Source organism: Chiloscyllium plagiosum, unplaced genomic scaffold (assembly GCF_037043375.1).
Source record: "Chiloscyllium plagiosum isolate Xiang-an unplaced genomic scaffold, Cpla_swu_hap1 HiC_scaffold_3, whole genome shotgun sequence".
Classification (NCBI taxonomy): domain Eukaryota; kingdom Metazoa; phylum Chordata; class Chondrichthyes; order Orectolobiformes; family Hemiscylliidae; genus Chiloscyllium; species Chiloscyllium plagiosum.
The window spans coordinates 80,535,481-80,558,090 of NW_028270141.1; the positions used below are offsets into that span (position 1 = coordinate 80,535,481).

Genomic DNA, 22,610 nt, shown 5'->3' on the forward strand with positions numbered 1-22,610 from the left:
AGTGACTCAGCAGCTTTTTTTATACAGCTGGAGAGATGGAAAAGCTCATCGCTGGACGGCCTTTCCAGCATTCACTCTATCGACAATATATCTAAAGCCCAGCTACCCACCACTTCAGATGTTGCAAGTCAGGAACTGGCTCTAACGTTACTATCCCTAAGGATATGGCTCAGAAAGACAGGTTGGTTGCCTGGAAGTCAGGGACCTTCAGGCCCTGATGCATGGAGTAATGGAGACTAGCTACATTTTTTTCCAGCAGAGTTATTAAAAAGTTCACTTATTCAATGTGGATGTCGCTGGCTGGGATGGATCATCCTAAGTACCCTTGAGAAGGTGAAGGTGAGGACACTGCAGTCCACATGTAGGTAGACCCACAATGACATTAAGGAGGCAATTCAAGGACTTTGACCCAAAGATACTGAAGAATCTGAATGAGTGGCCTGGAGAGGAACTTGTAGGTGGTGGTGCATCCATATATCTGCTGCTCTGGTGATTAGATTAGATTAGATTAGATTAGATTACTTTACAGTGTGGAAACAGGCCCTTCGGCCCAACAAGTCCACACCGACCCGCCGAAGCGTAACCCACCCCTACCCCTACATTTACCCCTTACCTAACACTACGGACAATTTAGCATGGCCAATTCACCTGACCTGCACATCTTTGGAGTGTGGGAGGAAACCGGAGCACCCGGAGGAAACCCACGCAGACACGGGGAGAACGTGCAAACTCCACACAGTCAGTCGCCTGAGGCGGGAATTGAACCCGGGTCTCTGGCGCTGCGAGGCAGCAGTGCTAACCACCGTGCCACCATGCCACCCACTGGTGCTTCTGGATGGAAAAGGTTATGGACTTGGAATGTGCTATCTAACACTTTGGTGAATTTTTACAGTGCATCTTGTTGATAATACATACAGCTGCCACTGAAAGTTGCTGGTGAAGGCATTGGATATTTGTGGATGTGGTGCCAAATCAAGCGACTGCTTTGTCCTCTTTTGTGTCAAACATTTTGAGCGTTACTCGTCCAGGCAGGTAGGAAGTATTCCATCACACTCCTGATGTGTGCCTTGTCGATGCTGGACAGGCTTTAAGGAACCAGGAGGTGAGATGCCTCTGATCCAACTCTTGTAGCCACTGTATTTATATTGCTAGTCCAGTTCAGTGGTCAATGGTAACCCATCAGATGCTGATAGCAAGGGAACTCAGTGATGGCAAATTCATTTAATGTCAAGTAATGGTAGGAAGATTCTCTTTTGGAGATAATCATTGCATTTTTGTGGTGCAAATGTTACTTGTCACTTGACAGCGCAAGCCTGGTTATCCTCCAGATCTTTAAAAAAGCCAAAAGAACGGCAGGTGCTGTAAATCAGAAATAAAAACAAAAATTGCTGGAAAGCTCAGCAGGTCAGGCAGCATCTGTGGACAGAAATCAGAGTTAATGGTCTGAGGAAGGATCATTTGACCCAAAACTCTGATTTCTCTCCACAGATGCTGCCAGACCTGCTGAGCCTTTCCAGTAATTTCTGTTTTTGTTATTGTCCAGATCTTGTTGTATTTGAACATTGACTACTTCATTACCTGAAAAATCATGAATTATACTGAATATTATGCAATCATTGGCAAACATCCCTATTTCTGACCTTATCATGGAAAGAAGGTCAGATGGAGCAGTTGAAAATGGTCTGGGAGGAGGCCACCTTGAAGAATTCCTGCAAGTATGACATGGAGCTGAACTGATTGACCTCTAAGAAACAAACTGTCTTGTGTGCCAGATATGACTCCAAACAGCACAGAGTTTGTTCCCTGATACCCACTGATTCCTGAAGAAGGGCATGTGCCCGAAACGTCGAATCTTCTGTTCCCTAGATGCTGCCTGACCTGCTGTGCTGTTCCAGCAATAAAGTTTCAGCTTTGATCTCCAGCGTCTGCAGACCTCACTTTCTCCTACCCACTGATTCCAGTTTGGCTAGGGCTCCTTGATGCCTCACTCCATTGAATGTGGCATTGATGGGAAGAACTGTCATTTTCACCTCATCTCTGGAATTCAGCTCTTTTGTCCATGTTTGAACCAAGGCTGTAATGAGGTCAGAAGCTGAGTGGCCACAGGCTAAACCTAAACTGAGTGTTACTGAGCAGGTGTTGCTTAATAGCACCGTTGATGACACCTTCCAAGACTTTACTGATGATCGAGAGAAGTGTGATAGGACATTAATAGGCTTGTTGGATATGTCCTGCATTTTGAATACAGAACATTGTCCGAAAGATGCCAGTATTTAGCTGGAGCAGCTTAGTTAGGGATAGGGAATGTTCTGGAGCACAAGTCATCAGGATTATTGCTGAAATATTAGCGCAATGAAGTCTATCCCAAGATCTGAATGGACTTTTGGACTGCCAGTTGATAAGCCCTTTAACCATTATTGGACAAGACTTTGGAACTGAGCAAGGCCCACGCCCTGACTGACTTTGCAGGTCAACTCAAACTGAGCAAGGCCCAGCCGCTGGTCTGAAATTTCCACGGTGGCCTGACCAACTGAATTGTCATCCCAGGATTGGTTGCACTTGACCCAATAGATTGGCTGCAAGGATATAGATCCATGGAATCTAGGAAATCAAAATGTCTGACTGACTATGACCAATCATCTGGATTGGAATCAGACAAACTTTTTTACATAATGTAACAAAGCCCCCTCTTTCATCAGACTGCACCCTTTTGACTTTCAGACATAGTCATTCAGTTGAAGCAATGCACAGCATTTGCCATTTAAGCTGCTGGGGCATACTGTAGCTGTGATATAGTGCCATACAGCAACATGTCCACTCCCTTTGACAGTTTTTTGCTCACCACCATGACCGGCTGGATGCCTTTCCCACTGCACTAAAAGACAAGAAAGTGCCAAGTTAGAAATCAAGCTAAGAGCTAGAAGATGTATCCTTTGTAGATGCCTGAGATATGGCTTTGTCACTGTGTGTAACATGATCCAGCAGAAGTTTTCAACTTATAGGCGACCCTTTACTCCGAAGAAAAGTGTGAAGGACTGGAGTGGTGTAACAGTTTATCTGAGTGCCACCGTAGGTGCAGGGAGGCTGGTAGTTTGCTGCTACCAGTATGTCAACAAAACCTTAACAAAGATAGCGGCCACACAATATGGGAGTGTGCAATACATAATGCTGGAGACACAGATAGATGATGCCAGGACTAACATTTAGTGAGCCGTGCCCGTCAGGTATCTGCTTCATTTTTACATATCCGGAACTTAAGATGTTTAGTTTCTCAGGAAGAGGAGGAGATTTGGATATGGCAAAGAAACTAGGTGAGTGTGGCTGATGACAAGACACAATGCATAAAAATAGTCGTAAGAATCTGAAGTTGTCTTTCAAAGCTGGAGGGGAAAATTGCAAAACCTTTTCCTGACGTCCAGGTTCAAGATTTCTACACTCTTCTTGAATTTTGTAAACTTCCTCAGTATTGCAGGGAGGGGAAAATACAGCCTGAAATGTTTACAATCAGGAAAGGGTGAACCAATTGAATCTCTTCTCTTCAGAAGATTGATAGGTAATCTGAAAGAGTTAAATTATAAAGGAGATTTGACAGGGTAGACAGGGGTGAGTTGTGGCTATATGTGCACAGTTGAAAACCAGATGGTCCAATTTTAAGGCAGTAACTAGTAAATCCAATCAGGAGTTCAGGATAACTCCCTTCTCTATTGGTATAGGAAGTTCACCACACAGAGCAACTACCACAAACTGCATAGATGCCTTTAAGGCAGCTGGTACCTGGGAATAATATGCTGAAATGTTTAAGTGAAATAGGGGTGGGGGAAGCTCATACAGAGTAGAAACAATGAGATCAATCCACCAAGTCAATTGACATTTACTTGTGCTATAAATTCTTTGTTGATCTTTTAAAATCATTCTTCTGAATTACTTTAGCAAATATTGTCTTAGACTGGCATTATTCTCATTGGAGTTACATCAAATCTAAACCTGTATGGAAAAACCTATTCAGCACTTGATGGAACCATCAGTGTAACTTCGAATAGATTTACTGCAAAGAAACCAAGTTGGTGATGGTCTCCAGCAACCCACACACCCACTTAGAAGATAATAAAGTCCCAGTGTTCTGCAAACCACAACTACCACACTGAATATTTATTGGTTTTTGCTGATCCTTTTACGTAATTCTGCTGTTAATGTTCTGCACAGGAACAGCTCTTGTAATTTAATAAATAAGGACCTCACCAAAAAAAAATGCATATTCTGATAGTCATTAGTTTATGACCAGACTGAAAATTCAAACTATTACATCTTGCTTTCAGATAGCAGCAGCCCTGAAAGACAAAACTTCAAGCAGCCTGTACAGTGGTAAAGACTGAACAATATCAATTTCTAAAATTAATCTATAACCATTGTTTCCTGATAGCAGTTGCAGTATAGTTAACGTTAAGATAATTGATGCTGTGCAAGAAAGCAAGTTTTGTCATGGAAGGTATCAGTAGTCAGCAAGTTTCATCTGCAATTTTTTTTATACACAACTTATTGACTTTATGCACATGAAAACTTATCTGTCACACAGTTCAATTCCATAGTCTCTCTGGAGAGAATCATTCTTAATTTTTCTCATCATTTGCCCACAAGGTTTTGCATCATTGGCATATTTATCATATTACAAAAACTCAGTTGCCAATCATTCACATTGTGAACAGATTTCTGCAAAGATTCCTGTGGAGCTGCACTCTCGCCAACTTGTCTTCAACTGCCACATCAGTTAGACTACTGACTATTCCACAAGCTTTAAGATGTTTTCATTAGCCACACATGAGGAAATTTGCGGAAGGCTTTCTGAAAATCTGTTACATAAGAATAACAGTCATAAATTAGCATTCTTAATTCCTCAAAGAACTGCAGAAGGCTTTTAAGTTATGGTGCATTATGTCTCAAAATGAGGAGTAGAATTTCACACTGGTGTTCCAACAGATTTGCAGGTAGGAAAGGGCCTATAGAATTCCTCTGATGACCATCCTATCACCCTTTGCCTCCTCTTGACTTCTTTGCAATTTTATGTGGGTCAGGTGAGGCCTAAGGCGGCCTATAAGCCATTGTCCTAAGTCAGGCTGTTAAGTGACCTAATAATTGCAGCAAAACAAATTAATATTCATCCAGTATTGTTTCTAATTTTGTAGGAAAATCATACTTTAGTTTTAGAAGTGAACTTGCCCTGAATCGGGGGAACTTTTAAAATGATTTTAAGTCCTATCTGTGATTATAGTTTATCCTGACCCTTAAGTGGACACTTCATTCTGCAGAAGCCAGTCCAAAGCTGGTCTCAGCTCCTGATGGCTTGCTTCCCTTTTCCACTTGTCAAATTCAAATCCATGAACTGACTCTGGTGCTGATGGTTTCTCTGGAATCCTTTCCTTTAGTCAAAGGCAAATCTTCCAGCTTTGTTTAAATCTTCCTGGAATTGGTCTTTGCAATCAAAGTGTGAGCTCTTACCTATATTCTATGTGGTAAACAATACACATCGGCTGCCTCTATCCCTCTAACCTCAAATTCTTGTTTGCCTTGTCTGAAAGGTTCAAGAACATTCTGAGGAAATCCTAACAAACATTACAATAGCTTTCCATTACCTGTTTCAGGGGTGGCGTGGTGGCTCAGTGGTTAGCACTGCTGCCTCACAGCACCAGGGACCAGGTTCAATCCCAGCCTCTGGTGACTGTCCATGTGGAGTTTGCACATTTTCCCAGTGTCTGCATGGGTTTCCTCCAGGTGCTCCAGTTTCGTCCCACAGTCCAAAGATGTGCAAGTTAGGTGAATTGGCCATGCTAAATTGCCCACAATGTTCGGTGCATTAGTCAGAGGCAAATGGGTCTAGGTGGGTTAGTCTTTGGAGGGTTGGTGTGGACTTGTTGGGCTGAAGGGCCTGTTTCCACATTGGAGGGAACTGAATCATTTCCCTTCCACGTCCACAGCAATGTGAATCACACATGCTTTGTATCTAGAACAAATGCTGATTAATTACCTTCTAAATCCAAGTCCATTCTTTCTTGGAATGAGTAGAATCATTCATGAAATCGGATATTCTTAACAGCTCATTGTGAGACTTGGGAGACCAATAGACTATACAAAGTCATCAGAGATGCCCTTATTCCAGAGTGTGAATATCTTGTACTTTCTTCCCAGGATAAATAACCTGGGTCACACTTTAAGTTTTCGATAACCAAGCAGCCCAAGCTTATGTCAGGGAAGAAGTGAGAACTGCTCATATGACCTCCTTCATTCCTCCATTTTACCCAAAATGAAGAGTCATTCACAAACGTAACAATTTATAAAGTTAATACTTTTAACAATACTAGCTTACCATTAGTGTTAAACACAATCCGTTTATCTGACAGAGATCCACTGAAAATGAAACAAGAGGAGGAGAAATATTATTACAATATATTTTCAGTCAGACATTTAAATAGAGTAAACACAAATGACTTCTATCCCAAATGGTAGGTTGGGCTCAGTGCTCTTACTCTTTTGTAGCTTCAAGCCCTGCTACCAGATTTTAGTGCACAATCTAAGACAACACTGGAGTGAAATACTAAATAAATTTTGACTTGCTCTTTTTCCTTTTCCTTTCTTTAAGGTAATGAGAGACAAAGATGTGTTTGCGTAGAACTACTTTAAGCGGAGTTACTCTGACTGTAGTGATTCCCTGGGGCAGATGGCACAACAAGCAGTTATCTGCAAAGTCCATGCGTTGCTTGGCAACAATATCAATGAGGAAATCTACAAGGGAGTGCTGATAGCAACCTGGAGTACCTTCTGCCACTGAAGAGTCAATGTAAAGCTGTATAGCTCTACTTGAAGAGATGTTGCACAAGCTAATTATTCCCAATCTTCTAAAAAATTATTACTGAAAATGATACATTTGATTCAATTCTCAACAACAATTTTTGATTTCCAAGTTGCCTTGGATTAAGGGGCTGTGGGGAGAAACTAAACATTTCAATTTATCTTAAAATATTTTGCTACCATAATAAATTTATTTCTTCATTAACAGATTTGAATCTGAACTTGAACTGAAACAAAGGAAACTTATTACTTACTCTTTTGACAAAACACCATTTGCCAGGATACCTGGATATCGACTCAGACCTTTATGCTGAACAACGTCTATATTGCCACCCAGTCTGTCTAGTATTACACCAGCATGAATGGCAGCTTTGCAAAGGGCCGACGTCTGAAAGAAACAAGGTTAGTTAGATGGGCAACTTCAATGTGCTAATAAATTGGTTATTTCATTTACAAAAAGGTAAACAAATATTTCATAATCAAAGTTTCCCATCTTTTGCATTATCCTGTTTTTGAGCATGATAAATCGATTCTTGAGATCCTGGGACTACCTCCATTGGAATAGGGACAGTTAAGGGGAAATCCAAAGTTGGTAAAGAATTTCAGTCTTGCCAAAGTGGTAACACTTCACTTCAGAAGCTTCAGTTCAAGTCCCACTCTAGAGTGCTGAACCAATAATTCAAGTTTCACTCCCAAAACAGTACAGAGAGGGCGCTGCCATTTAGATGAAACATTAAATCATAGCATAATGTGCATTCTAAGGTGGATAAAAATATCACACATTTGATTAAGACTAGGGACTACGCCTCCTATCCTGCTCAGTACTTACCACTTTAACAAATATCACTCCACCTACTGGTTTCCAGGAATGGTGACGCACAGTTAGGAAATCTCAGTTATATCGCAACCTCTGACACATCTCCTGACCTACTCCACATGTACAAAAGTTTGCTGAATTACAAATATTAAGTTGTCTCCTCATTTGTGTCAGCTGCTAAAATACTAGACAGCTGACAGGATGAGTAACGATGACCTTTGTCTAAACCACAACCTGTGGCTAAGAACTCCACATTCCAACAATCTTGTGTGGGAAGAACTGGCAATGAGGTATTGCTGAAACATTCACTCATGACTTTGTTTCCTCTAGAATTTACTACTCCAATGGTTATGTTCCTGATCCAGGAACACCTCAAATTTAAAATTCTCACTTTTTTTCAAAATCTCTCCATGTACTTCTCTATCCACAATCTGCAATCCCAATAATCCTCTGAGACATCTCGAATTCTTGTGTTTTATGCAGCCCATACAATGCCTCCACATGCCTTACTTCTCGGCTCTGTTATGCCCTCTGCCTCGCTCTTTCTCCTCTCTTAAGGAGAATCCTTAAAGCTTATTACAAAAACAAGTTCTCACGAAAGAGAACTTTGACCTGAAATGTTAATTCTGTTTGCAGACGCTCTCTTGTCTACTGAGTTTTGGCAGCTTTCCTTTTGTGTTCAGTTAATTATTAAAATGTACCTTGCTAACCAACCTTTTGGATGCTTCTCCTAAACACTCATCATGTGGATCTGTGATGAATTTTGCAATAGTTTACTATTTTAAAAGGTGCCATGAAAATGTAAGTTGATGTTGTATTTAAAATATTATTCACCTTGTCAAGGCCTGTTAGCATCTTGTATGTTCCAATGAAGTCACCTCCTACACTGCTAAACTATAGCAGGACAAATCTAGCCTGAGCATCCTTTCTCATAAGCCAACCTGTCCATTCCATGTTTTAGTCTGGTAAACATTCTCTGTCCTGCTTCCAACACATTCACAAGCTTCCTAAAGTGAGGCGTTCAACAGCACGAGATGCAGTCTCACCACTGCTTTGTATAAGATTAGATTACATTACAATGTGGAAACAGGCCCTTCGGCCCAACAAGTCCACACCGACCCGCCGAAGCGCAACCCACCCATACCCCTACATTTACCCCTTACCTAACACTACGGGCAATTTAGCATGGCCAATTCACCTAACCTGCACATCTTTGGACTGTGGGAGGAAACCGGAGCACCCGGAGGAAACCCACGCAGGCACGGGGAGAACGTGCAAACTCCACACAGTCAGTTGCCTGAGGCGGGAATTGAACCCGGGTCTCTGGCGCTGTGAGGCAACAGTGCTAACCACTGTGCCACCGTGCCGCCCACTTAACTGAAGCATAACCTCCCTACTTTTGTACCAATTCTTCTCACAATAATTTATAATATTCTACTAACTTTCCTAACTATTTGTGGTACCTCTGCACTAGTCTTTTATGATTCACTGACTAGAACACCCAGATCCCCCTCTATCTCAGAGCTGTGCAATCTCCTACCGTTTGGATAATAAGCTTCTTTTTATTCCTCTTGCGAAAAAAAATGACCATTTACCCACATTATACTTCATATGCCAGATCTTTACACACTCACTCAACATACCTCTCTCCTTTTGTAGCCTTCTTACATCCTCTTCACAGCCTATATTTCTACCTATCTTTGATCAATTGCAAAACCTGGATCAGTTTCAGTATAGCTTTGAGCTCCCCATCATTTTATTTTCATAAGCAGGATCTATGAAATGAACAGTTAGAGAATTAAAAAGTAAAATTTTCTCATTTGTTACTCACATGCCTATATCCTTGAGAAAAATCACCAGAGACTTCTCCTATCACAGCTTTGCAACCAGCAGGACAATTCTTGCTAAAACAAACATGAAAAGTATCAAATTAATTTCTGTTTCCCTAAACGGCAGTATAACAGGAGGTCTGTTCCAGGTTTCGAATCAGAAAAATTCCAACATTCAGATTACTATGCTTTAAAAAGATCCTCAACCACAAAGATCTACTTATGTAGAAGACACTGCAACTCACTCGTCAAAGATGACATTAATTACTTGGCCTGAAATGTAACTCAAGGTTTGTAACAGGCTAAAACAGTCCTTGAGTTTAAAACTTATCTACACAAAGTACTTGGCTGAGATTCTAAGTTTGAAATGTTTTGGGTGTGAGGAACAATAGTTTTTTTAAAGAGATTGGTAGATAGGTTTCTTCAGAAATTGCTTCAAAACATACTTCTTTAAAAGGACTGGCATTCTCCCAATCTTTCCATCTCAAAGCAGATAATGTTACCTTCCAAAACTAATGCCTGAAAAATTTCCTCCTTTACTTTATGATGAGAATTCCATTCCATTGATAACCAGGCTCTTCAATCTGTCTATCCAATTTCCTGCACTGCCATTCACTTTTTTTCCCTGCCCTATCAAATCCATTATATTGTTTCCTCGTGTTCTTTCTTTTACCCCAACAGCTTCTATCCTTTACCATTTAGGTATGATCCCACAAATGTGTCTTCTACTTCATTTCTTGTCAATTTCTCCACCATCCCAAAACCTGCTCCCTCACCTCCCAGAGTTGCAAGAACTGTGAACAATGATTCCCTTGTATTTCTTACAATTTAATGCAATGCATTCACTGTTCACAACGTGGTCTTCCTTGCACGGGGTAGATCATTTACCAAACACCTTGCTATGCTTCACATGAGGCCTTGAGCTTCAGGTTGCTTGCCGTCTTAATTCTCCATCTCACTCAATTCTGACTTCAGCCTCATACACTGTTCCAACAGAGCCCAATGCCAGCTTAGAAACAGCACCTCACATTTTGATTAGACACTTCATAACCTTCTGAATGCTATGTGGAGTTCAACAATTTCTTCAGGGAGTAGATGCTCACATGAGCTCTGTCTGTTGTCAGTAACACTTTGTCGAGATCTACCTTTTGTTTTTTTAAAACTTGCAGCATCACCATCATTGTCCACCTGCAACACCCTTTTATCATTTAATCACACCTTCCTATCATTCTATCACAGATCTCCTTCACTGTTCTTTCCTCCAGTCCTCACAACCTCGGCTCTGCATTTGCCTATGATCTGCAATCTTCTTGCAGTTCAAATGAAAGCTAACTGGAAATGTAGATTCTTCATCCCTCCCCTCACCCATTTACTCAATAGTGATTAGACCTATCAGGTATTTCCACTAATTTCTGCTTTCACCTCAGTGATACTTTTGTGGTAGATGATGTAGCATTCACTCAGCACTTCACTTGTCTGTTATTCCAGAATATATTTTCAAATCATACAATGGAACCTGAAATCTATAACTGTTTTACACAATTAACCAAAAATCATGTTATCAGCTGGGTTAAATTACATTGAATGGTAAACGCATCATGACAATTGCATCATTTTCCAAATCAAAAATGTGAAGAGAGAAACGTGGGTCACTATATAGTGATCACAATATCCAAATTAATCCAACTAAGTACTTTAATTTGCTTAGATGCGAGCAATAAAGCACACATATTCTGAAGCAGAAAATTTTTCAGAGAAAGCTCAGTTAGTCTGACATTTCAGTAAAGAGTTTTAAATAAGTTGGAAGGCATTTCTCCAAGGTTGAAGAGTTAGAGGGAAACAATAAATTCATTAAAATCTGGCTTGATTGTCTTTGAGGAATCATGAATGTTTACATCACAAATGAAGGCTCCGTTTCTGTATTAGCCCGTAGAACGACTCACCAAGTGCCCTTCTTTTCCTTTTCCCCTGCAGCCCTACAAATCTTTGCATTTCAGATTATGATCCAAATTCCCTTTTGAAAGCCTCAGTTGAACAGCACATGAACAGGCTGTTCATTCCAGATCCTAACCACTCACCGCATGAAAACATTTACAAGTTGCCACTGCTTTTATTGCCAATTACTTCAGATTTGTACCCACTGGTGCTTCAACCCTCCATCAACAGGAACAGTTTCACCCTATCTATTCTATTTTGTACGCTGATCAAATTTCCAATCAGACTTCTTATCTCTATGGGATAAGTCTGGGCTGTTCTCCATCTTCACACATGTCCTGGGGCTCTTCTCATGAATCGTTTCTCTATCCTTTCCACTTTCTTTTTAAAATGTTTGCTTTTGTAATTTATACACATATTAGCAAAGTCCAGGCTACTGTAGATTTTATTAACTGTGCTTGCAATCTGTCCTGCCAGCTTCTATTATTTATGCAAATATATATCAGGTCCCATTGCTCCTGCACCTCCTCAGAATCGTAATTTTCAAATTTTCTGTTATCTCTCTATGTCTATCCACGAAAAATCACTTCTTGGTGCTAACTTTTACCAGAGTTTAGATTAGAGTGGTGCTGGAAAAGCACAGCAGGTCAGGCAGCATCCAAGGAGCAGGACCCCTTGGATGCTGCCTGACCTGCTGTGCCTTTCCAGCACCAATCTAATCTAAACTCTGGTTTCCAGCATCTGCAGTCCTCACATTTGCCTAGTTAACTTTTACCAGCCATTTCATTTCACCAACCTGTCGTTATCCTTTTGAAGTTCGACACTGTATTTCTCATGGTCCACATACTTGAAAGTTTTGTATCCTCCACAAATTTTGCTGTGTACATTGAGGTATAGGCCATTAATATCGATCAGGAAGAACAGACATCCTATCACCAATCCCTGGGGAACTCCAACATGTACCTTCCTTCAATTTGTAAAATAATTGCTTCACCATTAATTACACTTTATTTCCAGCCTCTCAGCTAATTTTTCATCCATTCACTGGACCTTTCATGCTTCTACCAGGTAATTATTTTACTCATGTGACAATGTTAGTCTGGTACCTCAGAGTTTTGAAAATTATTGCCAGAGATCCTAATGTCTTCTCCCTTACCTGCTTCAACAGCCTTGGCCACATGTCACCTGGGCTTGTGGATTTATACACTATGAGGCTGCTAAAACCAGTACTTCATCACTCTCTCTATGTTAAATTCTTTTAATATTTACACAGCCCTCAACCCTGATGTCTATACCTGTATCCTCCTTTTCCATTGTGAAGACTGATGCAAAGTATTCAATGAGTACTGTTCACATCCAGATTACCTCTATGGCACCCAGTGGGCTCAACTCTTTAACTTTCTTTTTCTCCCTTTACTCTATCCACCAGTGCTTTTTCATGCACTCTCTTACTTTTCCTAATTTCCATAATTAGTCCCTTGAACTTTTTATACTCCTCCTGGAACTCTCCATTATTGAACCCTCAATATCTGCCATAGCTTTGCTATCTTTCTTAATCCTAATCTTAACACCTAAGGAACTCTGGTCTTGGATCCACTCTGACTTTGAGGGAATATATTTGTCCTGGTACTCTCACGATTTCCCCCTTGAATGCCTCCTAATTCTCTAAGACAGTTTTATCTGCACGTGACTGCTCCTAGTTCACTTGCAAATTAATCTTTAATAATCAATGTTAATAAAATTTACCTTTCCTCAGTTTAGATTATTTTTACTTCTGGCCCATCCTTATCCCTTTCTAAAAGTAACCTAAATCTAGCTAAGCTATGATGACAGTCTCTAAAATGCTCCCCAACTGATATGCCTTCATTCTACCCCAGCTCATTTCAAATTTAATATCCAGAGCTGACCCCTCCCTTCTTGGGCTATATACTGGCTAAAAACGTTCTCTTGGATGCAATTTAAGAATTTTTTCCCTCCCTATTCTGCACACTATAACTACTCCAGTTAATATCTGGGTCATTAAATTTCTATGCCATTCCTTCCTTATTATTCTTAAACTTCTCTGAAATTTGATTACATATTTGATCCTCTATCTCTCCTTGACTATTTAGAGTCCTATGGTGACACCCAATGGCGTTTGCTCCTTTTATGTATTTCTTTTTATTTCTACTCACTTGCTCTCATTTAATCATCAAATAAAAGCCTCCTTACTGTTATAATTGATTCCTTGATTGCAAACCCTTGCCTATTCCTGATGACGCAAGTGAGTGAAGCTTTTGCCCAAAATGTCGATTTTGCTGCTCGTCGGATGCTGCCTGAATTGCTGTGCTCTTCCAGCACCACTGATCCAGATTCTATCATCTGGTCTATCTTATCTGAATGTTTTACAACCAGGAATGTTGAACTACCAATCCTACCCATCTTTCGGCCAAGTCTCAAACATAGCTATGATATCATACTCCCCAGTGTCTATCTGTGCCCTTAGTTAATCTACTTTATTCCTCAAACACCTTGCATTAAAATGTACTCCATTTAGAATTGAGATGAGCAAGACTCTATTTAACCAATATTTCCTTTGCATCCTTGATTCACTCACTTGAGTTTTAATTCCATCTGAATCACTTGCTCCTCTGAATCCAAGGTCCCTGACAATTGAGTTAAATCTAAGCCAACAGCATTTGCAAACCTCCCCACAAGGATGTTTGATCCCGTTTCTTCTCATATGTAAGCCTTTCAATGTGTACAGTTCCCACCTCCTCTAGGAACAGTCCCATTGCCTCAGGAATTTAAATCCCTCTCACCTGCAACCTCTCCTCAGCCAGACATTCATCTTTTCTATCTTTCTTCTGTTATACTCACTTCTGCATGGTACCAGGAGTAATCTGAAGTTTACTACATTTAAAAGTCTTGCTTTTTGATTTATGACCCCTAACTTCCTATCATTAGTTTTCAGGTCCTCATTTCTCTTTCTTCTGATCTCACTGTTCCCAACATGGACCATGACCTCTGGTGTTTCACCCGTCTTCTTCAGAACACCCTATAACCATTCCATTCCACGACATCCTGGACCCTGGCAACAAGAAGGCAATGTACCATCCTGGAGTCCCATCTATAGCCACATAAATGCCTGCCTACTCTCCTCACTGATAAATCTCCTACCATGTTTTCCTCCCTGACTCTGATCAGCTGGACCACCCACAGTACCTAGTTCTGGTTTTTGGCTGGCCTCCGCAGAAAAACCTTCACTCTCACCAATTCCTAAGGCCAAGAGATAGTTTGTAAATGAAATGCAATCAGGGATTCCCTCACTACCTGCCTTCTGCCTGATGGGCATCCATCCCTCTCTGCCGGTAGGTTTTTAAGCTTCAAGGAGAGGATATCCTGAAACCTGTTATCCATGAATCTCTCAGCCACGTGAATGCACTACAGTGGTCTCCAACTGATGGCACCGCCTGTTCATGTGGTCATCCAAGAGTGACCAGCATTTCCCACGTAGTGCAGAATGTGCAAATCACAGGCTGGAGCTTCCCCTTAACAAAACAGAATACACACCATTCGCTGCTCATAGAATTCTAGAATCATAGAATCCCTACAGTGTGGAAACAGGCCATTTGCACTAAGTTCACACTGACCCTCCGCAGAGTATCCCACCCAAACCCATTCCCTATTACTCTACATTTACCCCTGACTAATGCACCTAACCTACACATCCCTGAACACTGTGGGCAATTTAACATGGATAATTCACCTAACCTGCACATCTTTGGCTTGTGGTGAGAAACTGGAGCACCCAAAGGAAACCCATGTAGATACAGGGAGAATGTGCAACCTCCACACAGATAGCCACTCAAGGCTGGAATCGAAGCTGGGTCCCTGGTGCTGTGAGGCAGCAGTGCTAACCACTGAGCCCCTATGTTACGTTAATCCTACTTAAGTACAGACTAAAACATTCTTCTTCTTGTTCAGATCTTGAGTTCTTCCAAGTCTGCTGCCAGTTTGTCTGCCTCTCTGTGAGAAACCTCACCCTTTCTTGCATCTCTCACTGATACTGACTAGTTGTCAGAGGGTCCTCACCTTGCCACTACTCTTCAAAACAAGAGAACATATGAGCATGGGGATTATGCTGGAAGTGTATAAAATGCTGGTTAGGCAACAACTGGACAACCACGTGCAGCTCTAGTCAGCACAATACAGGAAAGATGTGATTGCACTATAGAGGGTGCTGAGAAGATTTACCAGGATATTGCCTGGGCTGCAGAATCTAAATGTGAGACAAGATTGGATTGGCTCCAATGGTTTTCTTTGGAGCAGTGAAGGTTTGGAGGGGTAATAAAAACAGGAAGTGCTGGAGAAGCTTAGCAGGACTTGTACCATTTGCAGAGATACAGCGTTAATGTTGAATCTGACTGATTTACTTTACTCTGTGATCTATTTGGTCTTCTTTGTGCTCTTTCCTATAGTCCTGGCAGCAAACATCAAGTTCTAGACACTGCCAGAACTGTTGACAGAAACTCCAAAGGGGTACTTCATTTCACTGAGGGGGTCACAGAGTCTGAGGAAGTCTGACTCGCTACTAACGTAGCTCACCTGCGGTGCATGAGGGCTGCCATTCAGGCTTCACCAAATCGGCACCTGAGGGGCTGTAATAAGTGCTACATTAAAGACTTGTGAGCACATGGAATAAGAGGGACAGCTGCAACACAGGCAAGAATTTTATGGGGATATCGCCAAAACACTTTGCCCTATGTAGTTGCTATCCTTCTTATAATTGAGCACACAAGTCTGTCATGTAGCATTTGATCAAATGCCTTTTGGCAGTCCTTATCCTCACATCAGCAGAATTATCCTCATCAATATACACTGTTACCGCATCAAAAAGACTCAACCAACTTAGTTAAACATGCTTTCCCTTGAAAAATTGTATGTTGGTTTTTCTTAATGATTGGCATTTGCCAAAATGACTGTTAATTTTGCCCCAGTTATCACTTTGAAAAGTTTCCCAATGAGGTCAAAATGAGTAACCTATAGCTGGGCTTATTTTTACATCCTGTTGTGAACATGTATGTCTTCAAGGTAGTAACAGGAAAAGACAGGGTAGATAAAGATAAACTATTTCCACTGCTTGGAGATTCGAGAACTAGGGAGCACAGTCTGAGAATTAGAGCCAGATGGTTCAGGAGAGATGTTAGGAAACTCTTCTGCATACAAAAAGTGGCCGATTTTGAAACTCTCTTCCACGAATGGCAATTGATGCTGCATCTGCTGCACCATTTGTGAATTTTAATTCTGAGAGAGATGCATTTTGTTAATCAAAAGGTATTAAAGGATGTTGGTCAAAGGCAGATAGATGGAGTTCAGCCAAAATCTAACTGAAATGCAGAATATGGTTGAGAGGCTGAATGGCCGACTCCTGGACCTCCATCCCCATCTGCCCAGTCTTCCAGCATCATCCAAGTCTCCAGAAGACTAGACAATTATGGCCAGTGGCTCTGCAATTTTTACTATCACTTTTCTCAGTAGCTTTGGATCTCTCTCATCCAGTTCTGGTGTTTTATTGAATTTAAGTATAGACAGCTTATGAAATACCTCTTCATTCTCAACTTTAAATGTTTCAAGTGTTTGAACTACCTGCCAGTTCACTGCAACCTGGGCAGAATTTTACTTAGTGAAGACAAACGCAAAATATTCATTTAATACCTCAACTGTGCCCCTGTCTCCATGAATGAGAAACAATCTCGCTGAAACATATAGAATTCTTAAGGGGCTTGACAAGGTAAATGCTGAGAGGATATTTCCCCTCATGGGATAGTCTAGGACTAGTGGGTATAGTCTCAGAATAAAGTCTCAGCATGTTTAACCAATTTAAGACTGAGATGCAGAGGAGTTCCTTCTCTTCGAGGGTTGAAGGCCTTTGGAATTACTTGCCAAAGAGAACTGTGGGAGCAGTGTTCTTGTGTATATTTAAGGTGGAATTGGAAAGAATGTTAATCAGCTGGGGAAATCAAAAGAAATCTTGGCATTTATTGCAAAAGGATTGAATTTTTAAAGTGAAAAAGCATTGTTACAATTGTAAAAGGCATCAGTGAGACTACACCTGGAGCACTGTGTCCAGTTTTGGTCTCCCTACTTGAGGGAGAATATGGTGACACTGGAGGCAGTTCCAGGAGATTCACCAGATTTATTCCAGAGATGAAAGGCCCTTCATGGAAGAAGCAGTTGAATAGTTTGGGCTTGGATTCACTGGAGTTCAGAATAATGAAAGGAGTTTCATGGAGTATATGAAATGCTGAAGGGGATTGATAAGATGGACATTGAATTGATGCTGCCTCTTGTGGGTTGGTCGAGAATAAGTAGTCATAGACATTGAGTGAGAGGAGGGAGGCTCAAAACTGAGATGAGGAGAAACCACTTCTCTCAGAGGGTTGTGAATCTGTGGAATTCACTGCCACAGAGTGCAGTGGAGGGAGAATTAATCAACAGATTCAAGAAAGAAATAGATATGTTTCTGATGAAAAGCAGGATAAAGGGCTATGGGGAGCAGGCAGGAAAGTGGAATTGAAACCAGGATAAGATCAGCCATAACCATGTTAAATGGTATAGTGGGCTCAAAGGATTGTATATTGCCTAACCCCACTTCTAATTCTCATGTTCCCATCAAAAGGGTTACGGAAAAAGGACAGGAAAATGGACATGAGAAATGGTGGATCAACCATGATCCTACTGAATGGCAGAACAAGATCAAGGCGCTGAATGGTCCACTCTTTGTTCATTTTTTCTCATGGACCTAGTATCATCCAGGGAACTCCAGACTTCCTGGTGCATTTCCTTACATGTGAAAGCTTCATGACTATATTTGAACTCTCGCTTTCTCAAGAGCAATACTTTCTTCAGTTACAAACTTGACTGCTAATTTTTCATCCAATTTATGAGTCAGATCCATTTTGTAAAATTCTTTCATGGGATATGGGTGTCATTGGCTATGCCAAGATTTATTGCCATTGAGAAGATGAGCTGGCTGCTTGAACCATTGCAGTCCATTTGGTGTAGGTATCTAGTCAATGATGTTTGGGATGGCCTGCTGGAATTTTGATTAAGCCAAAGAAGGAACAGTGACATACTTGCTAAACAGGATGGAGACTGAAATCAGAGGAACTTGCAGGCAGTATTGTTCCCATGTAGCTGCTGCCTTTCTCTTCCGAATCGTAATGGTTATCAGTTTGCAAGGTGCTGTCCAAGGCACTTTGGTGAATTTCTTGTACATGACAGACACTGTGGTTACTGAGCATCAGTGGTGGAGGGAGAGAATATTTATAGATTTGGATGAATCAAGCAGACTGTTTTGTCCATAATGATGTCAAGCTTCTTGAGCGTTGTTGGACCTGCACTCATTTAGGCAAGTGGAGTGCATTCCATTGCACTCCTGGTGCATACCTTGTTCATGAAGGACAGGCTTTGGGATGTCAGGAGGTGAGTTACCCACTGTAGGATTCCAAACCTCTGATGTACTTTGTCCTTTTTAATTTACTTGTGGGATGTTGGCATCGCTAGCTGGCCAGGAGTTCACTTATTGCCCGTCCTTAATTGCCCTTGAGAAGGTGGCGGTGAGCTGCAGTCCACATGCTGTAGCTCGACCGACAATGCCCTTAGCTCGCTGGCCAGGCGTTCATTTATTGCCCGTCCTTAATTGTCCTTGAGAAGGTGGTGGTGAGCTGCAGTCCACATGCTGTAGCTCGACCCACAATGCCCTTAGCGAGGGAATTCCAGGATTCTGACCCAGCAATACTGAAATAATTGTGATATATTTTCAAGTCAGAATGGTAAATGGCTTGATGAGGAACTTGAAGGTGGTGGGATTCCCATGCGTCTGCTACTCTTGTCCTTCTAGGTGGGAGTGATCGTGGGTTTGGAAGGTGATGTGTGAGGAAATTTGGTGAATTTCTGCAGTGCACACTGCTGTTACTGTGTGTAGGTGGGTGAGGGAATGCATGCTTATGGATGTACCATTAATCAAGTGGACTGCAACGTCCTGGATGTCGTCAAGCTTTTTGAATGTTGTTGAAGCTGCACTTATTCAGGAGAGTCATACTCCTAAGTTGTGTCTTGTAGGTGAGTTACTCATTGCAGTATTTCTAGCCTCTGACCTGCTCTTGTTGCTACATGACGTGTCCAGTTGAGTTTGTGGTCAATGGTAACCCCCCGGGTGTTGATAGTGAGGCATTCAGTGATGGCAATGTCATTGAATGTCAAGCAATGATGGTTAGATTGTTTCTTAATGGAGATGGTCATTGCCTGGCATTTGTGTGGTACAAATGTTATTTGCCTTTTGTTAGCCCAAACTTGTACATTATTCAGGTTTATACACATTTGGATGTGGACTGCTTCAGTATCTGAGGAGTCATGAATGGTGATTATTAACAAACATCCCTCCTTCTGACATTATGATGGAGGTTGTATTATTTATGAAGCAGCTGTAGATGGTGAATTGTAGAATACCATTTTACCCTGTTGAAATTGGCTTTCCCTGATTAGTTATTTTTAAATTATTTTGTAGGATGTGGATATTTATTATCCATCCTTGACTGCCCTTAGAATGATGTTATAAATCACACAACATCAGGTTATATTCCACAGGTTTAATTGGAAGCACTAGCTTTCGGAGCGCTGCTCCTTCATCACAGCCACCTGATGATGGAGCAGCACTCCGAAAGTTAGTGCTTCCAATTCAACCTGTTGGACTATAACCTGGTGTTGTGTAATTTGTAACTTTGTACACCCCAGTCCAACACTGGCATCTCCAAATCATGACTTAGGATGATGGGTTATGAACCCTCTTCTTAAGCTCTGCAGCCTATTGGGAGATAGGTACACTCACGTACTGTTTGGAAGGCAGCTTTAGGCTTCTGACCTGGTAATAGTAAAGAACAGCAATATATTTACAAAGCAGGATGATGTGTAGATTGGAGGGGAACTTGCAGCTTGTGGCATTCCCATACATCGACTGCCTTGGTCTTTTTAGGAGTCAGCAGTCTCATGTTTGGAAGGTGCTGTTGAAGGGGCGTTGGTTGATGCAGGACATTGTTTAGATGGTATACACTGCTGCCACTGTGCATCAGTGATGAGAGGGATGAATGTTGAAGGTTAGGGATGAGGTGCCAATCAAGTGGGCTGCTTTAATCAGTTGCTCTTTCTCTGGGCATTCTTCCTTGCCATTCTCCATAATCAAACTTACGAATAAGTCTTACAACGCAATGATCATTGTCCTCAAGATATTCCTGATTGCTACTTGACCTTCCTCATTCTCATGAAATAGTTCGAGCAATGTCTGCTTTCTCATTGGACAGGAGTGGTATTACTGCAGAAAATTTACCTGAACACATGCTAGGAATTCTCTGCCCTTTACACAATGAGAACATGATGCCCAAGTTGTAGTGTCACTGGATTACAAATCCCACTAGCTGATGTTCTGGGGACATGGATTCAAATTCCACTAGGGCACTGATGGAATTTAAACACAATTATTAAATCTGGCAAATAAAGTTACTTTCAATAAATTTTGACCATGACACTTATCATCAATTATTGTAAAAGCCCAGTCTTTTTGTTTTTTTTTTAAATCTAGTCTACATGTGACTTGAAATCTACAGCAATGATTCTCAACTCCTCTCTATAATAGTCCAAGCGAACCATGCAGTTCAAGGGCAGTTGGAATAGGCAACAAATGCTTAGAGACCTTGATTAATACGGTCAATGGACTGAAGAGCGGCAGATGGAGTTTAATTTGAAAAAATGCAGGGAATTGCATTCTAGTAAAACAAACAAGGGCAGGACTTATGCAGTTAATGGTAGGACCCTGGGCAGTGTTGTAGAACAGAGACACCTAGGGGTCCAGGTACATAATTCTTTGAAATTTGCATCACATGTAGACAGGGTGGTTAAGAAAGTGTTTACATGCTTGCCTTCATTTGGGTATAGGAGTTGGGATGTCACGTTGAAATTGCACAGAACATTGGTGTGGTCACTTCTGGAGTACTGCGTCTAGTTCTGGTCACCATGCCACAGGAAGGATATTATTAAATTGGAGCGGGTTCAGAAAAGATTTACCAAGATGTTGCTGGACGTGGAAGGTTCGAGTTATAAAAAGAGGCTGGATAGACTAGGATTTTTTTCACTGGAACATAGGAAGTTGAGGAGTGACCTTAGAGAGGTTTACAAAAACATGAGGGGCATAGATAAGATGAATAGCAAGGGTCTTTTCCCTAGGGTGGGGAGTTCAAAACTAGAGGGCATATTTTTAAGATGAGAGAAAAAATTTAAAAAGGACATGAGAGACGATGTTTTAATACAGAGTGTGGTTTGCATGTAGAATGAACTGTCAAAAGGAGTGGTGGCTTCAGGTACAGTTACAACATTTAAAAGACACTTGGATAAGTACATGAATAGCTGAAAATGTGTTGCTGGAAATGCACAGCAGGTCAGGCAGCATCCAAGGAGCAGGAGAATCGATGTTTCGGGCATAAGCCCTTCTTCAGGAATGAGGAAAGTGTGTCCAGCAGGCTAAGATAAAAGGTAGGCAGGAGGGTTTTGGGGGAGGGGCGTTGGAAATGTGATAGGTGGAAGGAGGTCAAGGTGAGGGTGATAGGCCGGAGTGCGGGTGGGGGCGGAGAGGTCAGGAAGAAGATTGCAGGTTAGGAAGGTGGTGCTGAGTTCGAGGGATTTGACTAAGACAAGGTGGGGGAGGGGAAATGAGGAAACTAGAGAAATCTGAGTTCATCCCTTGTGGTTGGAGGGTTCCTAGGCGGAAGATGAGGCGCTCTTCCTCCAGGCATTGTGTTGCTATGGTCTGGCGATGGAGGAGTCCAAGGACTTGCATGTCCTTGGTGGAGTGAGAGGGGGAGTTGAAGTGTCGAGCCACAGGGTGGTTGGGTTGGTTGGTCCGGGTGTCCCAGAGGTGTTCTCGGAAACATTCCGCAAGTAGGCGGCCTGTCTCCCCAATATAGAGGAGGCCGCATCGGGTGCAGCGGTTGCAATAAATGATGTGTGTGGAGGTGCAGGTGAATTTGTGGTGGATATGGAAGGATCCCTTGGTGCCTTGGAGGTAAGTAAGGGGGGAGGTGTGGGCGCAAGTTTTGCATTTCTTGCGGTTGCAGGGGAAGGTGCCAGGAGTCGAGGTTGGGTTGGTGGGGGGTGTG

At 41.7% G+C, this 22,610-nt stretch overlaps 1 protein-coding gene across 1 annotated transcript in view; it reads right to left on the reverse strand.

The window, feature by feature from the left end:
• dcbld1 (discoidin, CUB and LCCL domain containing 1) overlaps nt 1-22,610 on the reverse strand; it is a 103,849-nt gene that overhangs the window by 24,530 nt on the left and 56,709 nt on the right. Inside the window, exons 5-7 of the mRNA XM_087981110.1 lie at nt 9,489-9,561; nt 7,095-7,228; nt 6,359-6,399 (exon numbers count right to left, since the gene is read on the reverse strand). Of these exons, the coding sequence (XP_087837236.1) occupies nt 6,359-6,399; nt 7,095-7,228; nt 9,489-9,561 (248 nt within the window). The remainder of the gene's footprint in view (nt 1-6,358; nt 6,400-7,094; nt 7,229-9,488; nt 9,562-22,610) is intronic.